Genomic DNA, 13,524 nt, shown 5'->3' on the forward strand with positions numbered 1-13,524 from the left:
ATGCTGGGAAATCTAGGTACCAGCCAGCCAACAATAGGAATGGTCCATTGTCTCAGTAAAACAAACCTGGAATCCCTCTGGCTCCATCAGCCTTTGAGGGCAGGCCACAAGAACCTTATCAGCCTGACATCAAATCTTGCAGTAGTCCATGGCAAAATTCTACTTAAAGTCAATGGAGCCAGGATTTCACCCTCTGTCTCTAGCTCTCCTCTAAAGTTATGATCTAAAGAGTGCTTATCTTTAGGAGCAGAAATTAAAACCACTTGATATAATCCCAGTGATGCCATAAGATTCTGAGCCAACAGACCATTGCCACCATAGTACTCAGACTCCTTAGTATTTAGTAACTTCTGCACTGTTGATGTTAGATCCTGGGCTTTCAAAAGTGGTTGAAAACATCTGGTAAGCTTACCTATGGCATTTCCACAATGTAATATTATATACTGTGCACCAAACATTAATTACTTTAACACTGTGTTGCCTGATGTCTGCTGGGTTTTAAAAATTCCTTCGCTCAGATGGCCTCTTAAAGTGTGCCATAAGCCCTTTTCTCTTCAGATGCCTATAAGCTCTTTTTTTACAGTACCACAAATCTTAATTTTTTTCTTACACAAACACTAATGCAAAATCTCTCAATGAAATATTAAAACTAGTTCACCCAAGAATTCCTGCTGTGTCTAAACTGCTTGGACTGTGCTCTTGTGATCTGACATCAACAGAAATTCAAGACTGAATTGTTGTCTTGCCATCACTGGGGGCCCATATTGTACCTATAAAAACTTGAATGAAGGCAGAAATACCCTTATTTAAGCCCACATCTGCTTTCTATTTCACCTATGGCTGACAATTCACCAGGTAGGAAAATTGCAGTAAAAAATCTTGACCATTGGTGTTGCAAAAAGAAGGGAGGGAACACACATACACAAACTTTAATTATTCCAGTCTGAAGAATCAACAATTACATGAAATTTCTAAAACCCAAAGAAATGTCTGGCAAAAGTTACTTCTGGGATATTGCGGCAATGAGCTTTGGAAAGGGAATCAATGAACAGAGGCTTAATGCAGTGGATTTATGTATGCTGTCAGTTTCTAGGCAATAAAACTATTGTCAGTTTTTTGCCTCTAGCTACTTTCTCTAGCTTCTGGGAATACCTACAGAATGTGTTCAGTTATGTGACTTTTTTTTTTCCTTTGCAAAACTAACCACTTTTCCCCGTTGGTGGATTTTATATTTTAAAGCACTCAAACATTCTTGCCTGAGATTTTTTTTTTTAAATATCACATGACAAAGATTCATTTTGCAATATTGCAGCTGAAGTGGTTTTCCATATCACATCGACAGCTGAGAAATCAATGTCAGGATTACATCCAGGCAAGCATACAGGCTTAAATAAGATGGAAGTCAAAAGATGCAATACCTCAGCTTTATAAAAAGCTGCAACTTGACCATATGATAGATGGTTTTGATTCATTAATGCACTGTGCTGGCTAGGCAATCCCCTCAGAGAATTATTTACTGGAGGTTAACTTCTTTCTCCCTCTTTTCCCCCCCATCCCTATTCTTCTCTCTTTTCCGCTCCCAGTTTATTGTCCTCTCTTGTCACTACTACTCCAATATGACCCTAGATCCTGCAGCTGAATGGCTACCTGACACTGCACGTCCTTATGTCAAATTCTGGAAGCTAGTATGGTCAGTGCAGGGTAACCTCCATAGGTTAACAGTTGTTCAGTGTTTAACCACTTGGGAGATGGAAGACATTCAGTTTCTGACCTGTAGTCCTGGCCTTCATTATGAAGATTCAGGTACTGACTCTAATTTTAAATAGACACTACCTAGGTATAATTTTTTCATGGTCCTTTCATGTTAAGGACAAGTGGGGATTGGTATTTTGTTGTTATCCTGAGTTGCTATTATAAGCAATCAGTTTTATTCCACAGAATAGTAGCTAAATACATTAATGGTAGTATGTTAAAGTCTTAAACCTAAATGTATAAATAGCTTCAATTGTTGTCATTATACATTATACCTATAGTTATATTTTCCTTTATACTACTTTTATATGGACATGAACTTTGGAACAAAAATGTCCTGATGGAAATAGTGTGTTTGTAACTGATAGCTTTTGTTAGTATTGGAAATAATATTCTGGTGCTACTGATTTGTTAATTTCTGGGAGGAAGGGAAAGATCTATTCTTTTGCAATACAGAGATCAATGATTAGGAAGGGATGGGAAAGATCTGTAATATCTGAGATGAGACACACTAATTCTCTTTTGCTGCTGGCTATAGAATTAATGATCTGCCTTGTTGATAGGTGAGAGAGCCAGTAGGAAAACACACTCCTGTGAAATACAGCAAGAAAAAATTAAAAAATTGTCAATAAGAGTTTTCATTGACAAGATTTTCCTTTTGATTTGCATACATGTTTCTTGACATACAAGATCATGATTAGACCTCCTTCATTTCCTTCATAGTAGGAGCACTGCTTTCATTTTTAGGTAAGTGATGTTTATGCTATAAACTAGAATATATGATTAATCATAGCATCATAGAATCATAGGCCTGGAAGGGACCTTGAGAGGTCATCTAGTCCAGTTCCCTGCACTCATGGCAGGGCTAAGTATTATCTAGACCATTCCTGATAGGTGTTTTTCTAACAAAATCATTGATGAAGATATTGAACAGAACCAGACCCAGAACTGATCTCTGTGGGACCTGTGAACCACTGATAACTACTCTCTGGGAACAGTTTTCCAACTGCACCCACTTTCTAGTAACTCCATGTAGGTTGGATTTCCCTAGTTTGTTTATAAGAAGGTCATGCAAGACAGTATCAGAAGCTTTACTAAAGTCAAGATACACCACGTCTACCACTTCCCTCCTATCCACAAGGCTTGTTACCCTGTTAAAGAAAGATATCAGGTTGGTTTGACATGATTTGTTCTTGACAAATCCATGCTGACTGTTACGTATCTTTTTTTATTTTTTGATCATTGAAGATCTCCTGGTTAAGACAGGGTGGTCTCTTTCCATACTTCCTGTCTTCCTACGCAGTGGGATAGTTTGCTCTTGTGCCCTTAATAATGTCTCTTTGAAAAACTGCCACTGTCTTCAGTTGTTTTTCCCCTTAGACTCACTTCCCATGGGATCTTACCTACCAACCCCCTGAGTTTGCTAAAGTCTGCCTTCTTGAAATCCATTGTCTTTATTGTGCTGTTCTCCCTCCTACCATTCCTTAGAATCATGAACTCTACCATTTCATGATCACTTTCACCCAAGCTGCCTTCCACTTTCAAGTTCTCAACCAGTTCCTCCCTATTTGTCAAAAATCAAATCTAGAACAGCTTCTCCCCTAGTAGCTTTTTTTCACCTGCTGAAATAAAAAATTGTCTCCAATACATTCCAAAAACTTGTTGGATAATCTGTGCCCAGCTGTGTTATTTTCCCACCAGATGTCTGAGTAGTTGAAGTCCCCCATTACCTCCAAGTCCTGTGCTTTGGATGATCTTGTTAGTTGTTTAAAAAAGCCTCGCCCACCTCTTCTTCCTGGTTAGGTGGTCTGTCGTAGACCGCTACCATGAGATCATCCTTGTCTTTTTATCGCTTTTATCCCTGTTTTTTATGCCTTTTATCCTTTTTACCCCTTTTATCCTTACCCAGAGACTTTCTCTGTGATGCCAATATGCCATAGTTGTGTTTATTTACTAGCATTTCAAGTTCTTCCTGCTTATTCCCCATACTTCTCGCATTAGTATACAGACATCCAAGATACTGATTTGATTTCCCACCCCCACCCCCAGTTCTGTCTTATCTCTCTTTTATTGTCCTGCTATAATAGCCCATGCTACCCCCAAATTCCAACCCTTCTCCCAGGTCTCCATGTTTTTGTCTTACCAGTGGGCTTTGGTCACCTGCCGTCTTTGAACCTAGTTTAAAGCCCTCCTCAAAAGGTTAGCCAGTCTGTATCCAAATATGCTCTTCCCCTTCCTCGATAGGTGGACCCCACCTCTGTTTAGCAGTAGGATTTAACTGCAGGCAGCACCTATATGTATCTCACAAAGCCATCAAATAAATTGATATGACTGCCATTCTCTGCTAGAAAATGAGTGTGAAACGTACTAAGGATTGAAATGCACTAAGCAGAGCTATTATGAGACACATACATAGTGTCTACTAGACCTATGCATGGAATAATAGGATTAATAATAAAAGGATAAACTTCTCATTTTTCCAGAATCACAAGGTGAAACGTTGTCTCAAACATGTTCATGAGAACTAGAGGAATCTTTCCAGGGACTGTAAAACATCAGCGAGAGGTTCTGGTATTTATTGGTTACCCGCTACAGTAGCAAAGTTTGAAATGCTTATCATGGCAGATACCCAGAGTATATTGCTTTTTTTAACTTTGGGTTGTCTGAATTTGAAGAATACTGTTAAGAAAAAGGGAAGAAATGTCTTTCAATCCTACATATTTAGTTTTTGTAATATTCTGTTTTTTAGAAACATAAGAAATCCAGAAAAATAGTATGAATTTGTAGATATTTTTACATCTTACTCTGATATTGTGAACCCTTTCCTAAATGCACCTTAAATACTCTGTTTAGTGTCTCTGCTGCTCTCTAAGCCCCGAATTCAGGAAAGCACCGAAAGGGACAAAGGATTTGTCTACACAGTGGGGTAATTCACTTGGGGGGGGGGGAGGAGGGAGTAACTTCTATCGGGCATGAAAATGTTGTGCATTCATTGGTCCATATAGCCCCTGCGGATGCACTTTAATGTAGTGCTGTTTGAAGGGTACTGGGAAACCTTTAGTGCTCACCAGCAGGATGCACATGGACCAACTAATTGCCACATGTTAGTGCACTGTAAAAATCAGCCCCATTGAGTGGATTACCCCATTGTGTAGACAAGGCTTTGAACACATGCTTAAGTGCTGTTCTGGATGGAGATGCTTTCCTAAATCAGGGTTTGACTTAGCTTGATTTCTGCACGACTCTGACAGGTTTTCTCCCGTCCCTAATCCCCAGCCTGTCTTGTAACAAGACACACTTTTCACTATATGCCAGTCTCTTTGAAACGCTTGCACTAGCTTCTTTGGATCTAGTCTGATTTGTTTCTTTGAGCAGGACAAGATGAAGAAGTGCAAGGACCAATAAAAACGTGAAATAAACTGAACTGTGGTCAAAAAAAGCCAAGTCACCACCTCTTCCTTCCTCTGACCGATCCCCAAATAAATTAATGAAACTCTTAAGGTCCACATATGCCACAAACTGAGTAACCATGTAATCTTAAAGCTGCAGCCCTCTCCCTTCCTCACCATTGGTTCCCTCTCACTGCATCACATTTAAAAGCTAGTGAGCTAGTGAGCTCCATGGGCCAGGGATCTTGGTTGATCTGATAGCATGTAAAGTGCTTCTGCACATATTTGGAAGTAAGAAACAAACAAAAAAACCTTTATTTGGAAAACAAATATCACAGTAATAAACGTATTAGAAATAATAGAACAAATGCATAAGGAACTAAACCTGCCATAGTCTAAATTCTTTGATTTTTCACTTTTTCAGTGAATTCAGCAGGACTACTGACATGCTTCAAGTTAAGCATGTGCTTATGTACCTTGCTAAATTGTGGCCGATTAGAGCCGGCAGATCAGTTTCAAATCTAAAAATTTTCAGAGGGAACTGGGGGAATTTTAAAATTTTCTAGCCTGCTGTAAGTGCAACACACTTCCCGCCCCCCGGTGCCTCCTGCTATCTTAGACATACATGTAGTATCTTGGAATAGTTTTTAAAGAAGTTGGGTCAGTATGTAACTATTGTGTGTGATTTACTGTAAGATTAAGAAGATTGTATATGTCACCAGATTTTCACTATTATTCTTTAAGGCTTAAATGATTCTTATACACATACTACAGAGATTATTGTTTACTTATCATTTGAGTGACTCTGATGGCCTGTTTGACATACCTGGAGTGTGCAGCAAGATTCTACATATGTATCAAATGTTGTTATAGGGGAAAAATGATAATTTAACTAAATACAACTATAATGACTACACAATAGGTAGCAGGATTAAGGGCTGTATGTACAACCTTAACATGTCACTTCTTGATTGTTATGTTAAATACCAAAGAAATGAACACATGTATATTGCACTGCAGATGGTGATTATCATATCATGCATAACAGGGATTTGTAGATTATTAAAATAAACATATAGGATTTATGCAAGAGACTCCCATTAACACTAGTGGGAGTCTACCTGAGTAAATTATTTAGCCAGTAATGAGAGGATAGTAAATGATCACAGACTGTGTCAATATGACTGTTACAATACACCATTTAGCCATTGATTTTAGCATGATTATCTTTTCTTTGTGATTCAGGTCAACAAATGCCTTGCTTCTTAGGGTATGTCTACACTACGGAATAAGGTCGAATTTATAGAAGTTGTTTTTTTAGAAATTGGTTTTATATATTCGAGTGTGTGTGTCCCCACAGAAGTGCATTAAGTGCATTAACTCGGCAGAGTGCTTCCACAGTACCGAGGCTAGAGTCGACTTCCGGAGCGTTGCACTGTGGGTAGCTATCCCACAGTTCCCGCAGTCTCCGCTGCCCATTGGAATTCTGGGTTGAGATCCCAATGCCTGATGGGGCTGAAACATTGTCGCGGGTGGTTCTGGGTACATATCGTCAGTCCCCCCTTCCCTCCCTCCCTCCCTCCGTGAAAGCAAGGGCAGACAATCGTTTCGCGCCTTTTTTCCTGAGTTACCTGTGCGGACGCCATACCACCGCAAGCATGGAGCCTGCTCAGGTAACCGTCACCGTATGTCTCCTGGGTGCTGGCAGACGTGGTACGGCATTGCTACACAGTAGCAGCAACCCATTGCCTTGTGGCAGCAGACGGTACAATACGACTGGTAGCCGTCCTCGTCATGTCCGAGGTACTCCTGGTTGCCTGTGTGAGGTCGATCAGGAGCGCCTGGGCAGACATGGGCGCAGGGACTAAATTTTTAGTGACTTGACCAGGTCATTCTCTTTAGTCCGGCAGTCAGTCCTATTGAACCATCTTATGGTGAGCAGGCAGGCAATATGTCCTTCTGCACCGTCTGCTGCCAGCCAAAGATGTAAAAGATAGATGGAGTGGATCAAAACAAGAAATAGACCAGATTTGTTTTGTACTCATTTGCCTCCTCCCCTGTCTAGGGGACTCATTCCTCTAGGTCACACTGCAGTCACTCACAGAGAAGGTGCAGCGAGGTAAATCTAGCCATGTATCAATCAGAGGCCAGGCTAACCTCCTTGTTCCAATAAGAACAATAACTTAGGTTGCACCATTTCTTATTGGAACCCTCCGTGAAGTCCTGCCTGAACTACTCCTTGATGTAAAGCCACCCCCTTTGTGGATTTTAGCCCCCTGAAGCCAACCCTGTAAGCCGTGTCGTCAGTCGCCCCTCCCTCCATCAGAGCAACGGCAGACAATCATTCCGCGCCTTTTTTCTGTGCGGACGCCATACCAAGGCAAGCATGGAGTCCGCTCAGCTCACTTTGGCAATTAGGAGCACATTAAACACCACACGCATTATCCAGCAGTATATGCAGCACCAGAACCTGGCAAAGCGCTACCGGGCGAGGAGGCGACGTCAGCGCGGTCACGTGAGTGATCAGGACATGGACACAGATTTCTCTGAAAGCATGGGCCCTGCCAATGCATGCATCATGGTGCTAATGGGGCAGGTTCATGCTGTGGAACGCCGATTCTGGGCTCGGGAAACAAGCACAGACTGGTGAGACCGCATAGTGTTGCAGGTCTGGGACGATTCCCAGTGGCTGCGAAACTTTCGCATGCGTAAGGGCACTTTCATGGAACTTTGTGACTTGCTTTCCCCTGCCCTGAAGCGCATGAATACCAAGATGAGAGCAGCCCTCACAGTTGAGAAGCGAGTGGCGATAGCCCTGTGGAAGCTTGCAACGCCAGACAGCTACCGGTCAGTTGGGAATCAATTTGGAGTGGGCAAATCTACTGTGGGGGCTGCTGTGATGCAAGTAGCCCACGCAATCAAAGATCTGCTGATATCAAGGGTAGTGACCCTGGGAAATGTGCAGGTCATAGTGGATGGCTTTGCTGCAATGGGATTCCCTAACTGCGGTGGGGCCATAGACGGAACCCATATCCCTATCTTGGCACCGGAGCACCAAGCCGGCGAGTACATAAACCGCAAGGGGTACTTTTCAATAGTGCTGCAAGCTCTGGTGGATCACAAGGGACGTTTCACCAACATCAACGTGGGATGGCCGGGAAAGGTACATGACGCTCGCATCTTCAGGAACTCTGGTCTGTTTCAAAAGCTTCAAGAAGGGACTTTATTCCCAGACCAGAAAATAACTGTTGGTGATGTTGAAATGCCTATATGTATCCTTGGGGACCCAGCCTACCCCTTAATGCCATGGCTCATGAAGCCGTACACAGGCAGCCTGGACAGCAGTCAGGAGCTGTTCAACTACAGGCTGAGCAAGTGCAGAATGGTGGTAGAATGTGCATTTGGACGTTTAAAGGCGCGCTGGCGCAGTTTACTGACTCGCTTAGATCTCAGCGAAACCAATATTCCCACTGTTATTACTGCTTGCTGTGTGCTCCACAATATCTGTGAGAGTAAGGGGGAGACGTTTATGGCGGGGTGGGAGGTTGAGGCAAATCGCCTGGCTGCTGGTTACGCGCAGCCAGACACCAGGGCAGTTAGAAGAGCACAGGAGGGCGCGGTACGCATCAGAGAGGCTTTGAAAACCAGTTTCATGACTGGCCAGGCTACGGTGTGAAAGTTCTGTTTGTTTCTCCATGATGAAACTCACCGCCTCTTGGTTCACTCTACTTCCCTGTAAGCTAACCACCCTCTCCTCCTCCCTTCGATCACCGCTTGCAGAGGCAATAAAGTCATTGTTGCTTCACATTCATGCATTCTTTATTCATTCATCACACAAATAGGGGGATGACTACCAAGGTAGCCCAGGAGGGATGGTGGACGAGGGAAGGAAAATGCCACACAGCACTTTAAAAGTTTACAACTTTAAAATTTATTGAATGACAGCCTTCTTTTTTTTGGGCAATCCTCTGTGGTGGAGTGGCTGGTTGGCCGGAGGCCCCCCCACCGCGTTCTTGGGCGTCTGGGTGTGGAGGCTATGGAACTTGGGGAGGAGGGCGGTTGGTTACACAGGGGCTGTAGTGGCAGTCTGTGCTCCAGCTGCCTTTGCTGCAGCTCAGCCATACACTGGAGCATACTGGTTTGGTCCTCCAGCAGCCTCAGCATTGAATCCTGCCTCCTCTCATCACGCTGCCACCACATTCGAGCTTCAGCCCTCTCTTCAGCCCGCCACTTACTCTCTTCAGCCCGCCACCTCTCCTCCTGGTCATTTTGTGCTTTCCTGCAGTCTGACATTATTTGCCTCCACGCATTCGTCTGTGCTCTGTCAGTGTGGGAGGACAGCATGAGCTCGGAGAACATTTCATCTCGAGTGCGTTTTTTTTTCTTTCTAATCTTCACTAGCCTCTGGGAAGGAGAAGATCCTGTGATCATTGAAACACATGCAGCTGGTGGAGAAAAGAAAAGGGACAGCGGTATTTAAAAAGACACATTTTATAAAACACTGGCTACACTCTTTCAGGGTAAACCTTGCTGTTAACATTACATACATAGCACATGTGCTTTCGTTACAAGGTCGCATTTTGCCTCCCCCCACCGCGTGGCTACCCCCTCAACCCTCCCCCCTCCCCGTGGCTAACAGCGGGGAACTTTTCTGTTCAGCCGCAGGCAAACAGCCCAGCAGGAATGGGCTCCTCTGAGTGTCCCCTGAAGAAAAGCACCCTATTTCAACCAGGTGACCATGGATTATATCTCACTCTCCTGAGGATAACACACGAACGGATGTTGCTTGAACGCCAGCAAACATACACTGCAATGCTTTGTTGTACAATGATTCCCGAGTACGTGTTACTGGCCTGGAGTGGTAAAGTGTCCTACCATGAAGGACGCAATAAGTCTGCCCTCCCCAGAAACCTTTTGCAAAGGCTTTGGGAGTATATCCAGGAGAGCCGCGAATGCCAGGGCAAAGTAATCCTTTCACGTGCTTGCTTTTAAACCATGTATAGTATTTTAAAAGGTACACTCACCGGAGGTCCCTTCTCCGCCTGCTGGGTCCAGGAGGCAGCCTTGGGTGGGTTCAGGGGGTACTGGCTCCAGGTCCAGGGTGAGAAACAGTTCCTGACTGTCGGGAAAACCGGTTTCTCCGCTTGCTTGCTGTGAGCTATCTACAACCTCCTCCTCATCATCATCTTCTTCGTCCCCAAAACCTGCTTCCGTATTGCCTCCATCTCCATTGAAGGAGTCAAACAACACGGCTGGGGTAGTGGTGGCTGAACCCCCTAAAATGGCATGCAGCTCATCATAGAAGCGGCATGTTTGGGGCTCTGACCCGGAGCGGCCGTTCGCCTCTCTGGTTTTCTGGTAGGCTTGCCTCAGCTCCTTCAGTTTCACGCGGCACTGCTTCGGGTCCCTGTTATGGCCTCTGTCCTTCATGCCCTGGGAGATTTTGACAAAGGTTTTGGCATTTCGAAAACTGGAACGGAGTTCTGATAGCACAGATTCCTCTCCCCATACAGCGATCAGATCCCGTACCTCCCGTTCGGTCCATGCTGGAGCTCTTTTGCGATTCTGAGACTCCATCATGGTCATCTCTGCTGATGAGCTCTGCATGGTCACCTGCAGCTTGCCACGCTGGCCAAATAGGAAATGAGATTCAAAAGTTCGCGGTTCTTTTCCTGTCTACCTGGCCAGTGCATCTGAGTTGAGAGTGCTGTCCAGAGCGGTCAAAAGGGAGCACTCTGGGATAGCTCCCGGAGGCCAATACCGTCGAATTGTGTCCACGGTACCCCGAATTCGACCCGGCAAGGCCGATTTAAGCGCTAATCCACTTGTCAGGGGTGGAGTAAGGAAATCGATTTTAAGAGCCCTTTAAGTCGAAATAAAGGGCTTCATCGTGTGGACGGGTGCAGGTTTACATCGATTTAATGCTGCTAAATTCGACCTAAAGTCCTAGTGTAGACCAGGGCTTAGTGATTTTAGCTAACAAAAATGTTTAAGGAATTGAAAAAGATGAACGTAGGTACTTTAGAAGTATGGATTTTCCTGACACTTCACACATTCCAAATAATTTACTTTCTTAATATGTCACATCAAAACTGATGGTAGAACAATACCACTATTTTATATGCATTGGAATATTACAAATCTGGATGATTTTTTTCCATACTCATAAAATCTGTTTACATGTTTTTCAATAACTCAAATTCTTATCACCCATTAAGCACAAATATCAGTTACATAAAGGTTGGTTCTGTCCTCTGAGGCTGCACTGACTGAAGCTAGGCATATGCTGTGTATGTGTTGTGACTACTGCTTCCTTTACCAACAATGCTTGTTTCACCACTATTTTGTCCTCCAAATTTATTTACCACTGTTGTCTCAACAAATGTTTAAGCCAATTCCCCTCATCCAGTCTCTGCAGGCCCTAACCTCTAATTTATATTGACTTCTATCTTTAGTGTTGGGACTGTGCATGTACGCACATGCAGTGTCTAGTACAACGGGGCCTTGATTCCTGACTGGGCCTTCTAGAAACTGTCATAATGCAAATAATAATGAAGCTCCAGGCCTGCAGTAACTCAACTTCAGGCATCAGCCTAATTCTTGCCAGACTGAAGCTAAGATCTATTGTTGCTCTACTCCTGCAGCGCTTACCTTCAGCCCTGCCAAAATGAGATTTTTACAAAGGTTTTGAGGGTCCCAGATATATTTATAAAATTGATTGTATTTATGTAGGGGAATGCAATAAGAATGAGTTACTGAGCGGTACTTTCAGCAAATAGATAACAGTCAATTTAAATTAGAATTATAGAGTATAGACAATCAGGGAAGCTTAAGGCACCAGCAAAATAAATAAATAAAATTAAATTAAAAAACAAAAAATCCAGAGCTGGCAGGGCTAAAGAAAATGAGAAGGCATTAAGTATATCAGGAACAAAAGAAATTCTATCAATGGTATAGGCCCATTACTAGATATAGATGGTAAAACTATTAATAATTCAGAAAAGACAGAAGTGTTCAGTAAATATTTCGGTTCTGTATTTTGGAAAAAAGCAGGATGATGTACTTGTATCATAAGAAGATGATAAAGTACTTTCCCATCCATTAATAACTAAGTAGGATGTTAAACAATACCTACTGGGGATAAAAAATGTTTACATTAGCAGGCCCAGATAACTTGTACCCAAGAGTCTTAGAAGATCTGGCTGAGATCTCTGGCTCAGTGATGTTAATATTTAATGTATCTGTGAATATCAGGGACATTCCAGAAGACTGGAAGAGTGACAGTGTTAAAAAAGAGCGAGTGGGATGACACAGGTAACTATAGGCCAATTAGCCTGACCAATCCCCGGCAAAATCCCAAAAGCTGATATGCAATTCAATTAATAAAGAATAGAAATATAATTAATGTCAGTCACCATGTAATATAGTTCTTGTCAGACAAACTTGACTTTGTTCTTTAAGATGACAAGTTTGGTTGATAAAGATAACTGTAGATGTAATGTACTTATTCTTATTTATATTACTGTAGTGCCTAGGAGCCCTAGTCATGGATCAAGACCCTAAACAGAACAAAAAAACATTCCCTGCCCCAAAGAGCGTACCAGTGATTCTTGTAGGGCATTTGACTTAGTACTGCACCACTTTCTGAACAGGAAATTTTCATATTACCATATCAATAAAGTACATGTTACATGGATTAAGAACTGGCTAACTGACCAATCTCACAAAGCAGCTGTCAGTGGGGAACTGTCACTAAATTTGGGTGTTTCTAATGGGGTTCTGCAGGGACTGGTAGACCAAGTGCTATTCAATATTTTTTTTTAAATGATCTGGGAGTAAATATAAAATCATGGCTGATAAAATTGGCGGGTGAAACAAAGATTTGGTGGAATGATAAATAATGATGAGGCGAGGGCAGTCATACAGAGTGCTCTAAATGGCTTAAAGAGCTGGGCTCATTCAACCAAAGTGTGTTTTAATACAACCACATGCAAAGTTATGCTTCTAGGAGCATGAATGCAGGTCACAGCTACAGAATGGGGACTGTATCCTGAAAGCGGTGACACTGAAAAGGATTTCAGGGTCATAGTAGACAAGCAACTCAGCATGAGCTCCAGGTGTGATACTGAGGGTAAAAGGGCTAATGTGATTCTTGTATGTATAAGCAGGGGAATAGTGAGGGAGAACAGGAAAGTAATTTTTACCTTTGTTTATTGCATTGTGAGACTGAAACTGGAATGCTGCCTGTAGTTCTGGTGTCCACATTTCAAAAAGGATGTTGATAAATTAGAGAGAGTGCAGAAAAGAGCAACAACAAGGATTGGAGGGCAGAAGAAAATGCCTTACAGTGGTAGGAAACTTGAAGATGTCAATCTGGTTAATA

General features: G+C 42.8%; 1 protein-coding gene across 1 annotated transcript; it reads right to left on the minus strand.

Annotated features, from left to right (window-relative positions):
* Window positions 1–5,636: 5,636 nt before the first annotated feature.
* LOC141986972 (uncharacterized) lies at window positions 5,637–10,577 on the minus strand. Its single transcript, XM_074952064.1, has 3 exons — window positions 10,166–10,577; window positions 9,278–9,586; window positions 5,637–5,662 (listed from the first exon to the last, which is right to left on the minus strand). The coding sequence occupies exons 1-3, from the start codon at window positions 10,569–10,571 to the stop codon at window positions 5,637–5,639; spliced, it is 741 nt and encodes a 246-aa protein (XP_074808165.1). The 5' UTR covers window positions 10,572–10,577.
* Window positions 10,578–13,524: the final 2,947 nt, after the last annotated feature.

Source organism: Natator depressus, chromosome 4 (assembly GCF_965152275.1).
Source record: "Natator depressus isolate rNatDep1 chromosome 4, rNatDep2.hap1, whole genome shotgun sequence".
NCBI lineage: Eukaryota > Metazoa > Chordata > Testudines > Cheloniidae > Natator > Natator depressus.